At 34.6% G+C, this 26535-nt stretch overlaps 1 protein-coding gene across 1 annotated transcript; it reads left to right on the forward strand.

Annotated features, from left to right (window-relative positions):
- On the forward strand, positions 1-24934 carry LOC112598761 (homeobox protein Nkx-6.1-like). Its single transcript, XM_025345358.1, has 4 exons — positions 1-737; positions 2876-3303; positions 11390-11559; positions 23926-24934. Exons 2-4 carry the CDS (start codon positions 2895-2897, stop codon positions 24139-24141), a joined length of 795 nt encoding a protein of 264 aa, XP_025201143.1. The 5' UTR covers positions 1-737; positions 2876-2894; the 3' UTR covers positions 24142-24934.
- The last annotated feature ends 1601 nt before the right edge of the window (positions 24935-26535 follow it).

Raw genomic sequence — 26535 nt, forward strand, 5'->3', positions numbered from 1 at the left:
CGTTTTTTACGGTCGCATCCATCCACCGGTCGGCCGCCGCGGACCACTTTTCGATCTCGCGTATCGCCATAATACATAATATTATCATAAATACGGTTTGTTTGTTGTCGTCGTCGTTGTACGTTGCCGTTCATATTATACTGCACCGTCCGTCGTTGCGTCGTCATCGTCGTTGCGTTTTTACACCGTGATTCGCGTCCGAGTTTGATAATATAATATTATTATTATTTGTTTTGCGTTTCGTTTCGTTTCTTTTTTCTTTTTTTTTTTTTTTTTTATTAATAACCATATAATATCGTCGGTAAATTCGTCACATGAACGTTATTTTTATTCGACTTTATACAATATACAGACGACAATACGCGTTTTAATATATAGACAAAATATCTACAGTTAAAATATATTATAACCCTGCAATATATAGTTTGATAAACGACGCCCCGTACATATACTCACCGCCGTCAAGTCTATCGACAGTCTAGTTGTTTGTATTATACGTATACATAAGAAGAAATCGTTATCGTCATCATGTACTGGTCGGAGAACGCGAACGTCTCGTAGCCCGGATCCGCGCAGAGTGGACGGACGGCGACCTATAATACCTATAGCGTCGCTGCACTCGTCGCCGTTGCCGAACGGTGACTTTTTGAAAATAGTCAGGTGTGTCAAGCATTCACCACGACGGCATCGCCGGGTGCGCAGAGCGGGACGACCAGCGAGGCTGAGGACTCGTCCAGGTTAGTACATTTTTGTATACCTACAATAATATATAAAATATAAGTAGGTACACAATAATTATTAGGCATAATATATAGGTACACGTTTTATGTTTTAAATTATACACACAGCAATGCAATATAGACTCCGTTTTTATTATAACTATTAAATTATTATTTCATACCTATAAATCAGAGCATAATCAACAGCAAATTATTGTGTTGTTGTTTCTGTTTTTAAATTCCGGTTTATTGGAACAACCGCTATTGAGACAAAAAAACACGTGATCGATGTAATAATCCCAATAAAGTAAATTCCGTATAGATATAGGTATCTACTGTATTACCTAATGTGTAAGTTCTATATTATAAATATAGGTTTATGCTAATGCACATTCGTTGGTTGTTGTAGCTTGCGAAATTATGATAAGTAGGTAGGTGCATCATGTATTTTGCTAAAACCCATATTATATATAGAGGCATACCTTTAAGTATTATATGCATCGTAGTTGAATGTTCAAAATTAAAATTCTTCTAAGTAAGTACTTTAAAATTCGTAAATATCCTTATCGAAAAATTATTGTTATAAATTAAAAAAAAATTGAATTAGCTCATCAATATTACACTGACAAAAATGATAAAATACTAATTGTTTTTATTTAATTTTATAGGTAGATAATAATGTATAATCATTTATAAAATGCTTATATAAAGTAAAATTAATAATGCATAAACACCGAATAGTATTACTACTAATCAATTAATTTGTTTAATGAATTTGCCCCACAATAGCAATGTGTAATTGCAATATTATATGTGCTTCTGTTCTCAAAAAATTGTACGTTTTATGGATTATTATCATAAAAAAGTTGTTCTTTAAACAAATGTTTAAAATAAATTTTGATTTTACGATATCTATTCAAAAACATATAATATACATTTCTTATAATATATATATTAGGTATACACTCATTACAGATGATAATATTATTGGTACACATATATATATATATAATATATATATATATACAATGTAAATTATATATTGACAAATTGTACATACATTTAATATAGTGTGTGTGCACGCGGGTGTGTGTATATATATAGGTACGTTATAAAGAATACATTATATTAAAGATATACTTAGAAATGTATGTGAGTATGTGATTATCGTTTTCATTCAAAAAGATATTTTACACTTGGTTACGGAACTCAAATTCTGTATATATATATAATAAATATCCATGATACGTCAAATAATATATATAAATATATATATATGAAACTAGAATAATTTACCACGTCTCGTATATAACTGCAGCAGCCTCAGCGATGAGAATGGAAATTTTCCAGTATTATGAACATTAACAATAATATATTATATTATATGTAGTTTCTACATCGGTAAATACATTTCGGAGGGTCGTGACACGGGATCATTGTGATGTAACGGTCTCCTCGTGGGTTGGACGTGACGACAGCGCCTGTATACATATCACATATATAATATATATAATAGATGTATCTATACAGACACTGCACTATAGTATAAAACCTTTATTCGTACTTAGCATATATAGGTACGCATATATATACAATATAATATTATTATTCTATCATGGTGGCGAGCTGCAGCACGTGTGTACCTACATATAATAATATTGTATTATAGGTATATATCGCGAGGCATCAATATTTTTATAATTATTACAAAACGACAAAAGTGACTTATTTTAACGTGTTAGGCGTTATATTTAAAATAATATACTCATATGAAATATAATGTATATATTATAATACAGTGGTTGTTCTGTTAAAAAGCTTTTTTTTTTCATCAATTTTGACAGAGTGCAATATATAACAACGAAAATTAATTTTACTCAATATTTTAGTGTAATTTTAATAGATTGAACCAAAATTACAGAATTTGCTAAGAAAATAGGTATAGATAAAATAAACAAAAACAATATTGAAAAACGCGTTACATTTAATTGAAATCCCGTGCGTGATTTACTGATGTTATATAATACGTGTGCATTGTATATTGTTCTTTATAGTTATATCGATATAAAATACAATTTATATGGTACACGAATATTTGATACAATTTATAAACCGTAGTTGGTATTGTGTGTTTTTTTTGTCGTACAAATATATAGGTCGTCGTTGGGCTCTACGATGATGTTGTCCCAGCAGCAACATCACCACCATCACCACAACATGCTGTCGCCAATGTTCAACTTTTTGGACGTGCCGTGCAGCAGCAGCCCGCCTTTGGCTGCTCTGCACACCATGACCGAGATGAAGAACGGGTGCACGGCGGGCAACCCACACGGCATCGAGCAGATACTGTCGAGGCCGCCGACCACCGGGGCAGCGGCCGCAATCAGCCACCAGCAACGGGCGTTCAACAGCGTGGCCGGTATCGCGGCCGCCGGCATGGCTGCCGCGGCGTCATACTTTCACAACGGCGGCGTCAAGCACCCGGCCACCACGTTGGCCGACCTCACCACCAGGAACCTCTACTGGCCGGGCTTCCAAGGGCTGGTCAATAACCCGATTGCCTGGAGGGACAGGCTGGCTAGTCGTGAGTACCTCCATCATTGTACATTTATATTATTATAATAGTGTATATACGTTGTATCATGCACGCATCTATATAAATATACATTAAGATAGGTACCTACTTATATCTACTGTTGTGGTGCAATATTCTTTAGATTTCATAAAGATTTGGTCGATATTTTATCTACATATTTTTGATTTCATGATATTTGCATAAGGTCTAGAATAAATATATAATGTTTAAAAATAGTGTGACACATTTTACATGCTTTCAATATAATATTGAAACAGTATATCAATGGTTGGGGAGGAGAATATTCTTCTATCTCATAGAAATACGCATTTAACTACTACAAATTTAAGTATAATAACACACAGAATTGTAATTGATTGGATTCTAAATAAGTGTCTTTTGGTAATGAACATTTCTATTTTTGAGTATAAACTATTTTTACTGTAAAATGTTAAACAGATATTTTTTTTTGAAAATGTTAATACGTTTGTAAAACAAAATTCAAAATAGTTTAACAGTTTTCGGATCATTTAAATGCACCTAGATGTATAATTTTAAAATTATACAACCTTTATATATTCTGAATACCTATTGAAATATTATCATAAGTACATAAAGTTATAAATAATTCAAAAACTTTTTTTCTAGTTTCTTTTTAGATATTTAAAAATTAAAAAAAAAAATCTTAACAGTAATCACTTACAAAAAAGTTTATATCGCCGCAAAACACTTACATTTTCCTTGTAGAAAAGATTTAAGTATTTTAAAATATGGTTCTACAATTGTAAATTTTAGAAATCAGTTTTTGAATAATTGAAAGAATAATAATGTATAGATATTTCAGATTATTAAATATGTTTGGCTAAATTGTTTTTAAAAACCGTTTGTTTAAACATTAGGTATACCTATTATTCGGCGTTATATAGGTAGATACATATATTTAATTCGATGTAAAAATAATTTTCACGGAAAGATATAATTTATAAATGTAAAATATAAAAAATGTCAAACAATAACTTTATACTCGTGTTAAAACGAACCAAATTATATGTTTGAAAAATTTAACAGACATACATTTTTTTTTATATATTTGATATAATATAACATGACATATCCGAGGTTTACTGTTATTTGTATATAGACTAAATAGGTTTACTGCAGCAGTTTATTTTTTATCTATCGAATTTCGCCTTATTATTATAGACGTACACTCACGCAGCACAATACTCACATAAATTTAAAGCATTCGTATGCAATATATATATTTTAAGCGATTCCAAGCTTTCGTATATTATATTCAATAATATACATATGAGAATTATGCGACTGAGTGTGTGTATAATGATATTATATATACATGGACGGGAAAACGGCGTTTTTATTGGCCTATGATTTCGACCGGCTAGTGACAAATGACGTTCGCGCAAATATCGGCAACCGCCGCGGCGGTCAAAAGCGGTAACAGATGTGTGCGATTGCTGCAAACCCCTCGTCCGCTGCCGGCACACCGCGGACACAAAACTTCGTTTTCAGCATAAAAAAAAAAAAAAAAAAATAACCGAGGGGATAAAAACACACATACACACATACAGTCTGCGGTAAAAGCTCTGTATACCCCGCCAACCCACACATATATATATTCGAAAAGGATTATTAGGGGTGCTAAAGTTTCACCATGATGAGCGTATATTTCATCGTATATTTTTGTGTGCATGTGTGTATAAAATAATGTATATCATTATCTTTCGTCACATGCGAGTATAAAATACCTACAGCAGGTTATATATATATATATATATATATATATAGGTACGAGTATTATACGTAATAAGTGCATAGACGGGTTCATCGTACTGACTGTATATATATTATGTAGACCTAGACCTGATATCGGTATACGGAACGGTGTATATTATTATTATAGGTACACACATAAAAATGGACGTTGCACGCGGTCATTATAAAATGTTGGGTTACAAAATTTCATATAGATATGTTTATGTACAGTTGGGTATTTTATGCTAAAATTGCATTTTATTCTGCCACGTTATTTTGGACCGCTTTGGATTAGGTACCTACCCTTTATAATATATTATATTTACGTCAACACGTCGTCACTATATAATACTCGGTTACTCGGCGTGCTATGTGTAGGATATAATATATAATACACTGTCTATATTTGAGTGATATTTAAAATTTTTTTTAATGATCGTAATATTAACAACAAAAAACTGCTATGCATAGCAATATAGCTCCATACATCGTGTATAATAATATAAACGCACTTTTAATACGACGATTGTTGCGTGTGTCTAATTGGCGCACATTATATATATTTATATAGTATATTGTATCGAGCGTTGAGCGCATGCATTATTGTATGTGTGTGTAGGTGTATTTTTTTTTCTATTAAATCGCTTGTCGCGAAACTGACAACAAAGGATCATAAAAAACAATAAATATATAATATTATAGCTGGTATATACCACCGAGTGAGGAGGAATTAATTGGTTTGGTTTATGGGCATATGGGCATAATAATAATAATAACATGTACACATATCTGATACACTCGTACATAATGGCAGGATGACCTTTCTCCTATATTTTTCTTCGCGTTTATACATAAAAGTATTATAAAATATGTATAACGATATCAATATGTACATCAGCCGAGTTTATGTGTTTAGATTATAATAAGTGTAACTACATGTATGCAATATAAATTATTGCAATATAAATACTGCGTAGGCATTTATATATATTTTATATATGATATGTATTATGTGTGCCTACAGCCTACTAATACAGCAGCAGTAGCACAAAAGTACAAAACTCGTATTCTAGTTCTAAAGTCTCGTATATTTTATCGCGAAATCTTCGTATAGGTGTATAGGTTATATATTTTATACAATGGTCGAGGAAGCAAAAAAGGGGGTTGGTTTATTATATTATTTTATATATTATGTTTACTCGTCTTCATGGCTGCGCAAGCATGGTACATGGTACACGGTCGAGGGATTTACAGCCCCCCTTCCCCCTATAATAATAATGTATTATTATTATATATAAATATATTGCAGCGCGCGGCTACGCATTCACCACGGTGCAGTTTATACATGTATAAACTAGCTGCTGTTGCTATATACTGCACACTTATATATATAGGCAATGCAGCAGTTCGCCCTCGAGGGAAAATCCGGCCTGGGGGCTGCAATATGGCCGTCGTATGTATAAGCCATATTAACTGTAGTATATATTGCGTATAGAATATGCGTATATCGGACGTGCGCGAATGTTAGGTATATGTATATACTATATATATACTTCCTTAAAGGGGTGCGACGGCTATATAATGTTTATAATCGTATAATATTTTGTTAGGTATATACTTAATGTAGTATTATAGAGGCATACAGTTTGGTTTTTTAAACGATTTATAAATACAGTATATGCGCGCATATATAATAGAAAATAATATGTTTAATAATTAATAATATATTAGACTCGTAAATACTATAAATAAATATTATTAATAATTGTGTTGCTCGAAAATTGTTATTAGCGCAATAATAAGCAGCTGTATAATTTATGTCATATTATATGTATGATATATACATAAATATATCGTTATAATACACGAGAACACTACGCAATTTTCCGGGCGATTCGTTACGTGTATTATTATGAATAATAATATAATAATAATTTCAACCGTTCGTAGCGTATATATTATTTTTATGGTTCTCGAAAAATTACAATCGGTCATCGCAGTGTAATAGCAAAGTCTGTATAAAAACTATTAAAAAAAAAAAAATAAACATTTTATATCATACACGTTTATAATATTATATTCGTTTGGGTTTATTGCCAATATCATGGCGGAGGCTCAATATTAAAACACATTTCTTTTTAAGACTAGTTTATACTCAAACAACGATGTAGGTATAACATCTAAACACTATTGCTTTTCGAATTCGATCAGAGAAGAGTCTCGAATTTTTTATTATTATTATTATTTTTATAGTTATATATTTATATATAAATACAAATTACTAAATTACTCGTTAGTCTTGTTACCTACTCATTAAATTACGTCCATAATGTTAATGTATTTTAAAGAATATGCAGCAGACTTATGGATGTTATTAGAAAAATAAATACGATTTGATGATACGTATATTTAATACAATAATATGTGACGCGTTTCCGCGGCTTAATAATTAAGATAAATAAATGAAATATTTAATTATAGCCTTCAATAAGCTGAATGCTGCAGAACTTAGTTTTATGTATGTTAATACGTATATATATATACGAGTATTATATACCTTTTAAAGTAATAATTGTAAATGTGATCTGCACTCAAATTCGACATGACTATAGTCATACATAAATTACAAATTACATACTGGGTACATGGAAATAAGTACCTAAATAAATTGTGAAAATTCCAAAAGCCTTTTTATTACTTACTATGATATGTACATCATCAGTTTGTCGCATTTCCTCGCGTAACGGCGGGACTGCATACTAATAATTATACATATATTTATTACAATAATATCTACACATTCAATCATTATTTTTCCTGAATTCACGTTAAACTTACGCACAAATACCTTTTTATTCGTATAATACCGTAAAATTATTATAATATCAATGATATGATGTGAAATAAATTATATTATATAGGTAGTTACACGCGCACACCTGCAAACTTACACGACGAAATTATTGCTCGTCCGGTCCGCACGTGTATGTGTGTGCCTGTATATATACATATAATATGAGAACAATTTTATACAATATAATTTAAAGCTGCGCCGAAGTCTCTCCACGTCGGTGACGGTCCGGCGGAGCTCGCGGCGCAAGCTGTTGCGGCGTGGCGAAAGTGTTATGGCGTGCGGTAATCTCCGGCGGAACTGACCGCCGCTGCCGCCCGCACCACTGCGCGGGCGGGCGTTCGGGCGGTCGGCCGAATTCGCGCGAGTGCTTGCTTGCGCGCGCGCGACTATATATACCTACCCTTATATCCCGCCCGCTGCGCGGTCATCATCCCCCGCGCGTGAATATAGTGCAGGCCCGCGATATCGTATTTTCAATCTACAAACTATTCAATTAGCTTCCGTCACAGTGTCAAACAATGTGGGGGACGACGATATTATATAGCCGCTCCCGCCCTTATCGCCGTCGTAGTAGTAGTAGTAGTCTTCGTCGTCGTCGTCGTCGTTTACGGTACACAACGCGCTGTAATGCATATATATATACATATCTATCGGTCGCCACTGTCGTTTTCCCCTCATTCGCACACCCACCGGACGACGTGTGTGGATGATGGGTAGGAGGTGAATTTTATAAGGGTCAAATTATGTAATGATTTAAAGGGACCGCACCGCAACTTCCACCCTCGTGGTATATACGTATATATATATATATATGAGTGCGCGCCGTATTAAAGCTTAATAATATCGCCGGCCGACCCGAAATCCCGTGTAACGGCATGTGTGCCGTCTCTGAAACGACGTGCACACATACACACACAATCCGCAAGTGCGTATCGTCCATTTAATACGAAGGGATAATTGAAAAGGCTTTTTTTATCAACAATTTTTCGCGCATTCTAGTATAATATTATTTTTTTACTTTTCCTCGCCTTTCAGCCGAAAAAAACGAATTTATTGCCATATAATATGTACGCGCGAATGATACTTTCATTTAGCGAATGTTTTCTTTTTTATTAATATATTTCATTTTATGTATTTAAAATCTCAATAGAGAATCTTCGTTTTGGTATTCAAGTTTTCGTTTAATATTATAATTTCCAGTATGTTTTTATTGCGTAATTTTGTTTATAATATACCGAACTATATTATAAAGTGTTCGTGCAGAAAATTTTAATACAATGTTCAAATTTAATTGTATTGAGATAAAATTCCTTGTCACGATGATGTAAGTGTATTATATACTATATACGCAGTACATCTCTTACAATTAAATCTAATATAACTTAGCTATCTAGTTAGAAATAATAATTATTACTATACCTAACCTAACCTATTTGAAATGTATTTGACTAAGGTAACGGCGGGTACTGAATTTCGGTAGGAAGTACAAAAGTGCAGATGGTATTAAAGACTAAATAGTAGGTATATATAATATAAACATATTTATCCATTATTTACACAAATACCTACACTAACAGATTTTATGATTTTGTTTACAGTGTTAACGATTTTTTAAAAAGCGTGTGACACGTAACTACGACTATGGTTAGAATTTTTTATAGTTATATTATAAGTAAACGTAATAGTTGTATGTCCACTTGCTGTGCGACGGTACAGGGAGCAGTGATATTTTCACGATAAGCAGTCCGTTGCAGCGTTGTGCTAGTTTCTCTTCTTTTCGTTTTATTCATTTCTTGAGAAAAAAAAGTCACAACGATGGGCGTAACGAAGTAATTTTCTGTGTATATATGTATACGTTTATATACGCGCGCGCACGCTCGGGCTTTAGTGCGATGGCGGGCTGTAGCGAAAACCGACGGAATTACATTGAAATGCAGTAAACGGGATTTGGCGGTCCCCGGGCGCCGCCGAGAAATAGATCGTTTATTTGGTTTTTCTTCTTCTCCGCGGATGTGTGCGGAAATATACGATATGATGGCGACGAAGAGGGACGCAAAGACGAAAACAACGTTTTTCGGGGTACACGTGCGCGTGTGTGCGACACCACCGCCGCCGTGGATTGTGTTAACAAAATGAAATTCTCGTTGACACGCTTTCCCGGAACCCTGAATATCATCTGCCGCTCCCATCCCACATATCGCTCGTCTCGTCGAGCGAGTGATAAAAACATAACGCCCCTTTCACTATCGTCCTCCCTAGTGTCGAGCCTTTATTTTCCGACATCCCATAGTACCTTACACGTACGCACGCACACTTGCATCAGGCTGCTTCCCTCGCGGTTTTTCTTCGGCAAAAAAATACGCGTATATATATCATATTCTCACACACACGTATACAATATACGTACACTGTATATAAGCTATTTATTTTCTCCACACGCGTTCGTTTTAAACGTATTTTATGTTGTTGGGTTGCTGTTCCTTTTATTATATTACTTTTGCTCGTTGTTTTAAACGATATATATATATAATACATATACGTAAGTGGTGTGTGTGTGTGTATGTGTGAACGTACGTGGAGAAAGAGCATAGGGGAAAAGACACGAAAAGAAAGAAAGAAATAGAGAAATAAAGAAAAAAAGAAAGAGTAAGAGAGAGAGAGAGTGAGAGACCGATGCGTGGAGAGGATGTTATATATATATTACGTACAGCGTGTTTTCGGCGCCCTGAAAATCGACCGCAACGATCATTCGGCCAGATTGTTGTGTTTACGATAACTATTTGCCGGCAATATCGAAAAGGAAACGCCACCACCGCCACCGCAGGGAAAACGTTATTTTATATATTATTGTTTCTATATTGCTCGGAGACATTTCCTTTATTTCTCATAGTACCGCTCCTATATATACCAAAATTCGATAATAATAAGAGCTATTCCAGAGTTGTTTGAAATTGTCGCTAAGAGTTTACGATGTTACAATACATAAATATATATATATATATACATGACAATTGCAGGATGGTGTATATAGACGAAACAAATTGAGTATAAGTATATTTTTTATTATTTTTCTTTATATATAATACAATCCTAACACTGTGATTTTTGATGTAGATATAATATATAATACATAAGACATGGCAAGAATTTCTGATAAATATATGAGTGGAACCTTTCGTTTTATATACGCGTTTATGTACTATTTTTATATTCTTCTATTTTTTATACTGATAGCTCGTCGTTATAAAATCTACACGGATAATAATGGTGTATTATAAGTAAATATGTATTGCATAAAATATCAATAACTCTGTATAAGAATGTGTTAATATATTTTAAAGAGCGTACGCCTTAATATTTTAGGGAAAAAATGGGTGCTTTGTAACAAATAATATAAAATATAAAAACAGTTTATATGTGACTGTAGAATTAAAATTGTATAGTAAAATCGTAATTTTTTTCTAGTGAACAATTCGAATCAAGAGAAGGACGGTAAAAAGAAGCATACGAGGCCCACGTTCAGTGGGCAACAGATCTTCGCACTCGAGAAGACTTTCGAGCAAACTAAGTACCTGGCAGGTCCGGAACGTGCAAAATTAGCGTACGCGCTGGGCATGACTGAATCTCAAGTAAAGGTAAGACATTAGCTACAAAACTTACTATATTGTACTATTAGACTAAATGTTTACAATATACATATTTCGTTGATAGATTTTAATTCAGCCTTCACTGTTATTTTACTGTTTTATCAGGAATGGTTTTTTGAAATATTTTAAGCCCCCTCCCCTAATCTTCTATGCACGCGCGTTCGTAACGCATTTTTGTACTAAATTTTAACGCAATTATAAAGGCAGAAAACGTCACCTGAAATCGCGCGAACGTATTTTCGTAACGTTTATACTTTTATAAAAAACGGATAAAATAAATCGGCGTATAAATATATATAATACTTATGTATTATAAGGGTTCCCGATAACAAATAATTATTATGATTTCGTCGATTACAGCGCGTATTATTATAGTTAGCGCATTCAGCAGCTACATAATATATAATTATGCAGACGGGCTTAAGTGACGGCGGGTGGTTGAATTATTTCCCCGCTTATAATACATATATATACATATACATATATACATATATAATACAATATTATTATATACGTATTATATAATATGAGGAGGATTTTTTCGTCATTTTTTATTAAAAATTATAATATTATATATTTTATACGAATTTACATTTTTATTGAAAGGCGTCGTCGTGCGGTTTTAACGCGCCCCCCCTCGTCCCCGACCGCATCCGCTATCGCGTTCTAACGTCCCTTCGCCACACGCACACACATATATATATATATATACAAACATACGCATAGCGTACACGCACACACTGTTGCCACGCGTTGAGGGCGATTCAATTATCTGTGTAATCCTCCAATTATAGTGACGGGGTTTCGGGTTGTTATGCCGCCACGGCACAAACCCCGCGGACCGCCACCGCCACCCCGCCAGACCCGACACCCACCACGAAGCCGTCGCCGCCGCGTTTATCCCATTCCCGCATATAACAATATATATATATATATATATATATACACGTATATACATATATACATATATACACGTATAAAATATAAGCACTGTGCACTTGTCTCTTCCTCAAACAACCGTTACCACGGTAACCGACACGGCGGCCGACACTGCTGGGCGCTTTTAATTGCCCCGCGAAGAAGCGCTAACGATCCGCTCCGTCGTTTTTCCCGCCGAACTACTCCGACCGACACCGTTACATTCTGTCCGTCGACAGCGGCAGCGGCGGCGGCGGCGTCGGTGATGCCATAAATCACGCCGACGTGCTGGGGCGGCAGAACGGCGCAGCACCCTCCGTCTACACCGTCGAGCCGCCGCTCGTAACCCGCGCTCGCCCGCGCCCGACGGCCCACCGCAAACATCCGACACTCGATGACGACGCTTCATTAGTGTACGCGCGTCCACCCCCGTCCACTCTCAGCGACGAGTCGGCCGCTTGTAACCGCTGCTTGTATAACGCCTCCCGCGCGCCGCCGTCGTATTAATCTCTATATAAAAAGTGCACGTGTCCCGGTCGTGTGCGCATCGCGTGTGTACGCATCAACGTACAACGAGCGCGCGGGACGAGTCGTGCGGACACGAGCGTGCAGTTTCGCGTTAGTCAAAACACGTCTTTTCGCCGCGGCGCGCCTACTGAATTTCCTGGGGGGGGGGGGGGGGGGGGGGCATGGTGCATGACGGCGTTATACGACGTGTTCAGATACACGTTTAATAACGCGGTAACGACGATGATGTACTCTCGTGATTGTCGTCGGCGGCCGTGGCGTGGCGAATTCGACATTTTTCAAAGGCTTATAGTCTAAAACTTTCCGCCCGCGTCTCGCCGTGTGCCCGTGACCTGCAGATAAAGGCATTCGACATCAAATATTTTATATATTATTTGCGTATCTACAGCTGTTGCTGTCGTAGTTATTATATACTGACATACCATACTATATAGATTATAGGTATACGGTTAATATTAAATTATCACTTATTGACTGTCATCTATCCGCCTACTAAAAAACTCCGAGAAGTGAGACGACCTCTTGGTTAGCCCCTGTGAGACTAGATACGTAAGGATAGCTCATCAGGGGAGCCGTTCGAAACGTCGACAGATTAAAATGTCGACGGTCAGAGAATGTCGAAAAGTGTGAAGTACCTTTATCGATAAACTAAAGTTTATTGTTACCAAAGTAAATATTGACAAATTAAGAAGTGTTGTTACCTTTTTTTTTTTTTATAATCGCCTATTATTGAAATTATTTAAATTAAAAACCAAATATTTATAAAAACATGGATAATTTTTTTCTTTCGAACAGTATGATGCCATCAAAATTATTACTTTTAAACTTAAGAGTTACTTACTACCTATTTATGAATTTTTTTTCTTTTATTATTATGCATTGGATTATGAAATTATTTAATTAAAAACATACATTTATATGTATAAATATTATTTTGCTACCAGAAAAAAGAATTCTAAATTTATAGTTTTTTTTCACCAATATTTTTAATTTTAATTTTTTTTATCGAAAAATTAATGATACTATTTGATTTATAAAAATTGAAACAAGAATAATTAATATTTTAAGCTATCAATAATATTTCGACTGTCGGCATCTTAACCTGTGGACTTTTATATTGTTAACGTTTCGTACCACACTCGCGTATTAATTTGTATAGGTATGCCTCTTCATGATATTATTGTTAAAACAACAGTTATTACTTTTGAGTTTTGCTTATTAGTTTAAAATATTTAAATATAACTAGCCAGTTATAGGTATCTACATTACGATTGCAATGATAATAATATATTAATTTAAATATCTTTTATATTCTGTAGACTTTGCTGTTTTGGCTTGTAAATGTATGAATATAGCGAAAGGCGCGATAAGTATACATATTATTATAACATATCGGTTTAGTGATAAAAAAAGTTAAAATTTTCTTAACCCTGAATATAATAATATCGATCTTTTCTATACTTTGGATCCCTGCCCGATATCTATATGCGCGCGTGTGAAACAATTTTCAGAAAAAAAAAACCGTAACAGTCGTCATGTTACAAATTTAAGCATACATAAATGCATTGCGAAAATCTATACTAGTTAGGTATATAATATATATACGTACTATGTCTAATACATTTATAACAGTATGGTGTTGGTGGCGTTGTCGCGTTGATATAATGTATACTACCCGACGCTTCTGTTTTAACATTTACCCCTCGTTTCGTTTCTTCAAAATAATATATATATATATTATTTCTTTCACGTCCGAAACGTTTAATTTTATTATTGTGCGTAAAAGACTCATCGCATCATCTGATACGGGTTTTAAGTGATTCATACTCCCGCGCGGGTATAATATTCCGTTTTATGTTTTCTGAAATGTTCTACATAATATATATATATATACATAATAACGATATTTGGAGGCATAATAGCTTGTTTATACATTTTTGGAACGGTTTTTTCTTTTTTTCATGTTTCTCTTCAAAACAATTCATTTATCAACCCCGCATGCAGCCGTTAGTGAAAATTCTTTGGTATTATATTATAACTTACAGTTTTTTTTTTTTTTTTCATTAAGTTAGACTTGCTTCATTTATTCATAGATTATTGTAATTATAATTTATAAGCGATCGCGATATTAAAATAATTAAAAAAATATATTCCCAAACGAAATATCAATAATATGATATTCTATTACACGAATACCATATTACGGCGTATACATAATAATAATACATCCACGATGTGAGCACGGGAATAATATAATATAATATAAAAATAATGTTGCAGAATTATATTTGTAGATGTAGACGGTCGCGAATCTTTAAGACGCCATTAGTCGGCAATTAACTCACCGTCGTAGCGTGTTTGCAGTTCGATATCACATTATATACGCGTATAATTTGAGGTTGATAAAACCACCACCGTTGCCGCCTTCGTTTCTCGCGGTCTCCCGAGACGTTGGACTTATCCGGTCTTAATAACGTTTGCTAGAAGGCTTAATTCGACGGCTGTGGCGTATATGTACTTATATATGTATTATGAATACGCATTGTAAGCATGTATTATAGTATAGACTCAAAAGTGGGTGTATTTATATTTATAATATATTAAATGTGTGTAATAAGGATGACAAAATTAAAACAGTATAATCATAACCAATCCATCGAGTTTCGTGCAACTTGTTTAAATCATTTGTATAAAATCTACTTATTATTTTTAATATTCATTCAAACGAAATTATCTCTTAATCTTTCCATCACTTTCTCTCTCTGTCTCTATATTTCCCCACATATGCACGCATATGCATTATGTGGGAGTACGGAAGTATTATAACGGAACGCATATATAATAAACAAAATGAGTTCGATGTTTTCGTTTTGGTTTTTGCTTGTATACAACACAACATGCAATAACATGTAATATACAAAGCCCAAAACGCGCGTGCACACGTATATACTACGCATTAGCAGGCCAAATCGGATTAGCCGCTGAGAAAACGCCATATGGGTACGCTGCCGGCGTGATGCCGATGCGATCCCTGTGCGTCGGGTTAACCGTCCGTGAACGCGCGTATATATACACTTTGGCGGCGTACACCCCTTCACCCTGAAGGGTTTGACTCGATAAACCAATTATTATATGCTTACACTTACATATATATATATATATATGAGCTTGAACGGCGGTCATCGGTTTTTCGCGATGTAATCAATTTAAAAAATAAACCCTAAACACTATATACACAATAATAATAAAATAACGCGCGAGAGAGGGTTGTTCACGCGGCGTATATATAAATAAAGTGTTCAGTTAGACGCGGTGACGATAAATACACCGCCCATTACATTGTTGTGTGTATATAATATATAAAAATATACGGTGATGCCAAAAAAACGTTTTAACGCGGCTGAACCGGGAATATATATTTCATCATACAAAGCTAATCGCACAAAGTCCGACGCTTTTCCGGCAATGTTCTTAGTGTTTTTACCGTTGTAAGAAATTACGAGGAACAAATCATGCATCATATTATTATTAAATCGAGTGTTGCATTTCGTCATAGAATACGGTGCAATTGTTATTTGTATGTTATTTTATGTAAAAATAATATTCGTGCGTATTTAGTATTACGATAGTCGATAGTACTCATATTATTATATTAAAGGTTTATATGGTTTATGGTTTTAACGTATTAAAATATTTTTATTTGAAAATTGTAAAATTGTTAAATTAAGAATATACTTTACATAATGAATATATAAATACGTGAGCTAAACAGTGGAAACAGTAGAAAAGTAAACGCATGTGGCATGTCCAACTCGCACTTAGAGAAACTTAATTAAAAAACATATGCATGTATTTTTTTTTAGCGAGCTCTGTAATGTTTTCGGTATTGTTCTAAAATTTCGTGACTTGTGTTGCATAATCTGTGTTTTAGTGTACTATATTACATTATATTCAGTATTTTGGATTTGGGAAAAAAAGGACAGTAAAGGAATACAAGATACGTGTCCCTAACAAATTAACGACTTCTATTATGTGACATTAAAATAATAGCAACGCGCGGGTATATATTGGTACTAGTAAGTAGTACATTTAACATATAATATGTAGGTGTATTAGGTACATTGGGCAAAATAATTTTAAAATAGAAAGCGGTGATGTTCTATATTGTTCTCGCCGAGTCGAGCGCAATGAACTATAATAATATATTTTATTATCATACGATAATCGTGTTAACATCTTCTACAGTAGTTGTATAGATATCAGTACATAGATATGCGTGTGTGCGCGTGTACAGTTTTATGGGTTGCATATCCATTATATTTTCCAACATCATTCCTCCCGAATAATGTTTATATAATGTATAACGCGTGTCGTCAATATGATATGTATAAACGTATTATGTGCATATTATTACAGATGATGCATCGCATAAAATAAACTGCAGTATAAAATGGCTATCCTATAAAGTCAACGTTTCGTTTTGTTTTTTTCCCTACCGGATTAAATTTGAATTTTAATACGCAATTACATCACGGCGTTATTCGGGATGTGTTGTGGCCGATACGGCATTACCACGGATTACCCGGCGCGCGTGTCGGCGATAAGGACGACACGCGTTATCCTCAAACACGCGCGAGAGTTTACACACATATAATACACGATTCACGGCTGCGTATATACAAGCACAGTAAATAATATAATATGCGTGTTTGTATATAATATGTAAAATTTTTATTGTAATTATAAATTAAATAATTTTTTGCCAAAGTAAACGATCTACGCGTCTGCACTGACGAGACAGGACTAAAGACCGAGAACATTTTTTTTTTTTTTTTGATCAGACCATATTAATTTTTTTAGGGTTAATTTAGTCTCTAGGTCACATCCCGTCTCTTAATCGATTCTCCAATATTTTTCTATCCGTCTTCCCGATTTGGTATAAGGCTCTCGCATCCTTTCAACAACGTCATCTCAAATCATGTTTGATTTTTCTAGCGGTATTTTCTCTTTTTGTATCTGATCTAGCACTGTCTTTGTATGACCGAGTAATATTTGGTTCATATCTTTCTGTTTTCCCTTCGTGTTATTCTCTGGTTAAATTATATTTTATTGGCCCAAAGACCTTACGAATATTAGAAATTTACTTTCATCTGTTTTCCTCAGTGGTCAAGTTTCAGATCAGTAAAATATTATTATTATATCCATGATTCCCATGTACAGATATAAACATTATTGTACCTTTATCAGATGTCTATACATATAATGTATATGTACCTATATAGTATAATACATAATATGCAATAGATGTGCGATCGAGGCGTTGGTTCGGCATTAACTTGTCTAACACTCGATTAATTAAAACATAATTCTAGGGATTTCTTCCCCGCCTACTAACGTATATACACCGCACACGCACACGGCCCGTATACATTGTGTATACGCGCGTCCCGGAAATCCCTGAATTAGCATAATAATGTACCGCGCGGCCATTCCCGGTCTCGCGATCGTATGTGTTCGATACCATCTGCGGTACATTTAGGAGGGTTAAGTGTGTGAGAGTGAGCGGTAGCGGTATAACATGTATAGGCGAAACGACACGTCTAAAAATCGCGAGCTCGCGGCAAATTTGAATTCGCGTACATATATATATATATGTTTTAATGTGTGTATACACAGTATATACGCAGTGTTCGATCATGTTCGGAGATAATTTCCGAATAGCATTTGAATAAATTTATCGCACGTATGTGTGTGTGTGTGTGTGTGTATATATGGCAGTGGTGACGCGATAACATCGTATGTACATGTATAGCAAAGGCGGCGGCAGCGTCGAAAAAAAAAATATAAATAAAGTGGCAAAAAACCGTCGTATTCGTCCGGCCCCAAAATGTGCTTTTTCGCCTCCACCGTAACTCATCCCGACTTGCGGCACTGTCAGTCAGCCCGATAATAATTTTAGTGCTTTTTTTACAATCATTAATTACTTGTCCCCACGATCTCTCCGTTTTACGTCGTGTACAATAAATTATATTGTGGACGTCTACGTACTCCATAATATAATAGTCGACGTGTAGTCGACTATAGTCGACCATAATCATAAAGTCTACTCGTCACTCCATCGTCTACCGTGGTTTGCGGTAAATTTGTGGATAATATATAAACACGAATATAGATAATATGGTATGTACGTATTACTCGACTATTCGCGCCTGATATAATTCGCGAGGTGTTTATGTATTATGTACTTTCTTGGACATTTATACACAGTGACCACACGTCAAGTCCGACAAGATGAGTAGTTTGCTCACACACCATATTACATCGTACGAGATAAATATTTTCTTTTTGTAAATGAAATGCGAATCGCATACATATTTTATACTTTTGTATTTATAAAAGTAGGAATAAAAATAACCGTTTGTCCATAATTTTATTCACGCACGAAAATAATAATATGTACTAAAAACTGCAGTATAGTGATTGAGTGACGGAGTCGAGGTGAAATCATAAATTTGGGAATAATAATAACAACAATAATAATAATAATAAAAATGGTATCGCGTGTTACCGACCTAATAAATCTATTGCACACGCATTGGACGGCGGTGGCCGAGTTTTTCATTCGACGGTGACGCGCATACACATCAAGGATTTTTTTTTTCATTTTCCCCACACCGGGAATTGGCGAAAAAGCGACGGACCCCGCGACATAATCAGATTACCTTCGATGATTTATCGCTTCTCCGATCCCTCCAACTCCATCTCGTATACATACATATTTATTACACTGCATTATAAATTATAATATTATTTATTATATTTTTCATGTAAAAATCATTTTGTATCATTCGTATGTACTCGAACCAGTGAACTCGTGCCCATAATATTATATATACACGCGCATGATTATTCGATTTCTAACGAACGCAATCCGATAATGTCATACATATTGTGGAAATAAAATATAAAAATATTAATATCATACGTGTTGTATTATAATATTCATACGGATATATTGTAGTTGCGTAATGTAGTAATACCTGCTGTAACGTTGCCAGCCGCAAACTCCGTACACTGTTAGGTCCATCGGGATCTCCGAGTCCAGCTATCATCGGTCCAATTATAATACGGGTTCTATTCACCGCCGCCGCCGCCGCCATTCCGTTTTCCGAACTGTATAGGTATATATTATATTATATGCGTGTTTTATCGTTGTCCGGCGCAATCGGCTAATTATTATTAATCCCGTAATGGCGTAGGCGTATCCGGCCCGTTATAATATTATGGTGGTGTACAGGTATACGTATAATATATCTGTATGTACGTATTATGTATAACAATATCGTTTGGGTCGATTTTGATTCGGTTAATTAACGTTTCCATTATTAATATTATTATATTATTCAGCCGCGCAGCCTCTGCGCGGGTCCCGACCGAATACATAATCACAACGTACGTTATACACGAGCAATTTACCGGACAAATATGTACATATAATAATAATATGTATACACGTTTATGTGTAGAGAGAATTGTGAGGTGTACGGATATTGTAGGTATATGCCTACATGTGTACAATATTATATATAGGTAAGCCGCGTGTGCGCGTATTTTCCACGGGTATACAATATAAATGCACTGCAGCAGCTATATATAATCGTATTTACACGCACAATTTCCCAAAGTTTCCGGGTAATTACGCGCGCGATTTTTCAAACCCAAAAATACGGGAGAAATCGTGCTACATATTTTTATTCTGAAATGTAAAATACGTTACAAGGTACATATATATCCGCCTCCAAAAATCCATCAATTTTATATATTATATGTAGGTTATGTAGATTGTATAGGTGTATTGAATTCGCATTCTCAGTGTTGTAATAAAATGTAATATATGTATTCATTTTTAGTTAACATAAATGTACCTATATAAGATATTTATACTTCTATTGCGCGTGTTTGAATGGTCGTCGTGCTATTGGTGGGGTGTGTAAGACCGTAAGGGGATATTTACCCTAACTATATTGTAAATTTGCCTATAAAACAACGAAATCAAGAAAAAAAATCGTTTTTGACTTATACTAACTTTTATGATGCACTGCTACGTTATTACATCCCCGCGATGATGTCGAGTGATTTTCAAACACGCATGTAAAGTTTATAATGACCGATTTTCATTTAACTGAATCTATAATAACGTACGAGTATATTATATATAGTTATGCCGGTTTACGGTCACATATAACCTGTAATTTCATACAAACTGTGAATTGTATTTATATATTATAAATTTAACAGATTAAACAGGGTTTTGTATGAGCATTTTTTTTTCGAGTTAATGGGCCACATAGTGTCCATAATAGTAAAACTGCAAGTTTTGATGGCCGCACGTGGTTTTTTGCCCAATTTAGTCGCGTAGTAAAATTCCGTCGAAAACGATTGCACACCAACGAACATATATGTATATATACAGTATAAACAATAGATATGCATCCCTTTCCGGTCTTATTTAATTTGTCCTGGGGTAGATTATTTTTTTTAATGACATAACCCGTTGTTACGGTATATTCACGTATATATACACACGACACGACGACGGCGGAAGTGGCGGGAGGATGGGTTGGCAGCACAAAATGTAAATTAATACCGTCGGGGGTGCAGGTTAAAAAACTTTTTAACCGCACATTGCGCGCGCTTTTTATTCAAATGACAAACGCCCTGGAGAGCACTTGGCCCGCCTGTTTTAAATGTATAAAATGATGATAATAAAAACACGAGATGAAAAAAAAAATGATTGCGAATGTGTTGAGGTGAGGGCACGTACACCGCGTAAAAAAAATCGTCTCTATTGCGCGTATATAAAAAGAGCAGTTTTCGTGTATTTTTTTATTTTTTATTATTATTATTAATACCGGGTCGCAGATTATGCGGTTTAATATTCACTTCCGAGAGCCGTTTTTAATTTTCATCCGATTTAATTTCCTTTAATACCTTGTGCTCGACGTCGTTAATTAATTTGAATGGAACATAAAAACGAAAATGTTAAATTAAAGCTGCCTTCAAATTTGTTTCATACCGTTCGTTACTCTTTTTATATTCCTACAGCTATATCAAATTTCATTACTAACTTGTTCAAAAGCCACGTTATCACTATAGATAAAAGCTCTGTATTCAATCTGTTTTTAACTCTCCTATATTCTTATTTAGGTGTAATATGCGTACATAATAAAATACAATACACGCATGTCTCGTTGAACGGTCACTAAATAAGGAACTGTAGAACATCATATATCATACGAACTCTAAGTGGATAGTGTATTTCAGTTTCGGGAATTGAATTATGAACAAAAAAATTGGTTTCCATTGAGAAGACTTTTGCAATTTACATCACAATACTCTTCCATTAATGATTCAATTAATGTTATATTTAATACTTAGGTATATTGTTTATACAAGACGCTATATCGAGTGTGCTGCAACAAATAGTCATAATTCCTTAAAATCATAATAGGTACATATTATATAATGTCTAATCGTCCAAGTCATCGACTCGTGTATATTTAATACATATTTTATACACGTGTATATCGATGGGAGCGATGCTATGTGCGCGTATAGTCCGACGAGGTGGCGATTTATTGCGCGCGGGGGGGGGCAGCGTGATGGGGGAGACATAAACTACCATCGTCGTCGTTATGGGGTTGGCAACACTGCGAATTACCGCTATATTCGCCGTGCCGGTTCCGCTCACAGCAGTTTTGATCTCGTCAGCTTGTAAAGCAAACCGTCCCCCCGCAATTAGTAGTATTATCGAACACGCACGCGCAGGGGTGGCAGCGGCGGCATTCGCAAGACGTTGCAAGATGTGACGCCGAGATTATTGCTGTATAACGCAGATACGTCGGGGGGTGTAGAAGGGGTAAGCGCGCCACGGACTACCGTGCGTGGGCGAGTGGTGGATGGCAGTGTTTCGATGGAGCAAGTGCGAATGGGGGGAGGGCGTTATAGGGGGACGGCCGACGAGTAGGTGCGGTGGCGGTGGTGGGCGCGCGCGCAGTCCAGATGGCGTCGTCTTAATGCGGTTATTAAAAACAAGACCGTCTAACGACCTTTGCAAAAGCCCGGGGGTTGATTAATGGCGAATACATGGACGCCTAAATACCGCGTAATTTGCAAATACACCGGCACAAACGGCCCCCGGACGCTCTTAATTACGGGCCGTTCCCCCCGCAAATGGTTTAACTTTATAATTAAAATCGCATACAGCGATATAATATAAAGTTTTAGCCCTTCCCTCTCCTCTCGCCGCCCCGTACCTATATATATACGTATATACATAATAGGTATATAATATATGTATAGTCGTGTATCGTTGCAGTATACGCGCCGCCTGTATACCCCCGGTAAAAACCCTTTTCCACCGCCGCCGTCACCGGTAAAGTCTACGAAATAATGGCTATGGTCTTAACTCTTTTAATTATGTGGAAAACGATAATATTATTATACACGGTTTATATATATATATTTAATTATATACACGTATGTATACGCGAGCAGTATAAGGAGTATACAATATACATATTATATTATATTCGATCCTAAATGCATACTCGTATTATATGGTCGCGCTGCAACCGTCCGTACACTCTGCAGTATATAGGTACTACTCGCCGCCAATCTCAAACAGTTTTTATTAATTTATCATACTGACTATACGCATATAATACACACAGTGTGTAACGGACTGCTGTTTAAAAAACGATTTCGGCGTTTGTCTTCGATGACTTTGTCTACCAATTCTTTGAATTTTCGACTTTTCAATTCAAACATATAAAATACCAAAAACTATATAATATGCTCGTACATATAACATCAAAACTTATCTCTTGTATTGTTATCGTTTTCCAGGTGTGGTTCCAAAACCGAAGGACCAAGTGGCGGAAAAAACACGCTGCCGAGATGGCCACGGCCAAGAGGAAGCAAGAAGAGGCCGCAGACGAGAGTGACGAAGACGAAGACATGCGTGACGACAGTGCGGCAAAACGGCTCAAAAGGGAATTGGCCGCACACTACGGAGGCGGCGGCGGAGGCGGTGGTGGCGGTGGCATCGGTGGAGGCATATAGCATCAGGCTTGGCCAGGCGTCGGTCATCCTGGCACCTTGGACCTGAAGACTCACGAATAAACCTGTTGAGATGCGATGAGTATCTACTTGTAGGTACATCTATAACCACGCACCCTGTACAATTCCGATGATGATGATGATAAATATTATTATTTATTATTTGTACATTTCTATACCCACTTATAAATACATAAATATTTTATACATAACTTCATTATTATATGTAATACATAAAACTTATGCCTATCCAAAATGTCTAGTCATCGCATAATTTTTTTTTTTTTAGGTATTTGTGCATATTATTGTTATTATATAAACATTTAGAGAGCAATATAATTACGGTATAGGTATCATAATATTATAATATTAAGTATAGCGCCGTGCTGCATATAAACTCCCCATCGGTCCTTATATTGTAATCTATAGCCGATATTATTTACAGAGATCATTGTGGTGGATGGACAGTTTTAAATTTTTATTTATATACGTCAAATCTTCGCGGTATATTCTGTATTTAATATACGTACTACGACGTAGTCCGCGCGGTGTGTGCGATTTTCGTTTTACGTTTTGTTCTTTTTGTTTATTCTGTATATCCCCCTCCAAATTACCGCATTGTATAGCGTTGTCCGCCCACAAGTATGCAACGCTTCGACGACGATCATTATTATTATTATTATCTCAATAATTAGTATTACTTATGTATGGCCTTTATTAGCTTTTTTTTGTCGCCAATCATTACTTTAATAATATATAATACAACTCTTACTTGATAATAATGGTACATATTATGTAATATACAAGTATGTTTATGTATATATATATATATATACAAAATATTAAAATAGATAAATACGTTTTTACGGTTTTGTTTACGGCTTGTAATATCTGTTGTATAATAATATGTCGGGAGTAAACGGTTTTAATAATATGATGATAACTTGTAATTACAATGTGAATATACTATGATATTATATCCCCCTTTAAATACATTGTATATATTATATTTAATGATTGTTAATAATATTATTTATTTAGCGAAGGTACGTTTGGATAATCGTTTGCACTTATACACACATGTACGGTTATACTTAATTTACCACTAAACCTTAAGTTAAACAAATCATGTAATCTTTAAACAAAAATAAGTGAAATGTTGATTTAAAAAGACATAATATTATTATATACATTGATGCGTTTTTATTTTTAACAATTATTAGTTATTACCTATCAAATATATCTAATTTTATTGTCTGTGTTTTTGCCTACTGGAGTGGCACTATGCGGTAAACAGTAAATAATTGACGGTGAGTTTATTTGTTTCCTACTAATGTACGTATTTATGAATAAAAAAAAAATAATACCAATTAACACATTTCAATGCATAAAATTTAATAATAATTATAATTATGCATAATTCATTGTACTCTTTACACTTTGCAAAATACAGACATAATATAATGTGATTTAATAAATATGTTGATAAAGTGTAATATTATATATTTATCATGTTATGAGTAGGTATTTATGATGTGCTGGATATAGAGTATAGACATTATTGGCTATAATCAAACTCGTAAATCGTAAATCTATGTGTTATTAAGCAATTAGTTTGAAACATTTATTAAGAATTATTCAAGATTACGACGAGTGACGAGGACGGAAAAATTTTGCGATCTGGTTCACAAATAAGTGTGTAGATACAACCATAATTTAATTTGTCTACGAAAACTACTCAAGAGTAATAAATAATAATAGTTACAATAATAACGGCCATTACTGGATACTTTCAAATCTCAATACTTCAACATTACATCAACTTCATTAGCATAATATATAGAATAAACATCAATGCATAATAGATAATATATATACTTGATAAAATTTCGATTTTTCATTCATTCAATATTTAATGTTATTCCTCTTCATAGCATTTATATTTACATATAATACAACTATAACGAATTCTACATTTAGTCAATGCCATTTAGTGAAATCATCAATAATACCTAGTAATAATAATACACAAAACATCAATAATCACTATGAAGCCGACTGATGTGTAATGTATAGGATAAGTTTTTGTATTAACGTAAGTTAAAGTATTAAGGCATCAAAAATAAAAATCTGAAGTTTTCATAAACAATTTTAGAGGTTTTATATACTGTTATATCCAGTCCAATAACCGAAAACACAAGTAAATTGATCCTATGGATTCTGTAGCTTTTCTATATGATGTATATAATCCTGTTAGTATAATAATGATGTGGATTTTTATTTATATATTTTTAACACAATAAATAAAATCGATTTGATTGTTTATGATTTAAAAGTTTTAAAGAACATATTCGTCATTAAATGTACTAAATTCAATTTTTTTTTTTTAATATAATA

The sequence above is a fragment of the Melanaphis sacchari genome, unplaced genomic scaffold (assembly GCF_002803265.2).
Source record: "Melanaphis sacchari strain LSU unplaced genomic scaffold, SCAv2.0 Contig4_pilon_pilon, whole genome shotgun sequence".
Classification (NCBI taxonomy): Eukaryota; Metazoa; Arthropoda; class Insecta; order Hemiptera; family Aphididae; genus Melanaphis; species Melanaphis sacchari.

What these genes read in the sequence shown, in the direction of transcription:
- LOC112598761 (XM_025345358.1), top strand. Translation starts at nt 2,895, where the DNA reads ATGATGTTGTCCCAGCAGCAACATCACCACCATCACCACAACATGCTG. An exon ending in GAGGGACAGGCTGGCTAGTC is followed by an intron (nt 3,304 to 11,389) that starts GTGAGTACCTCC and finishes ATTTTTTTCTAG; the next exon opens with TGAACAATTCGAATCAAGAG. An exon ending in TGACTGAATCTCAAGTAAAG is followed by an intron (nt 11,560 to 23,925) that starts GTAAGACATTAG and finishes ATCGTTTTCCAG; the next exon opens with GTGTGGTTCCAAAACCGAAG.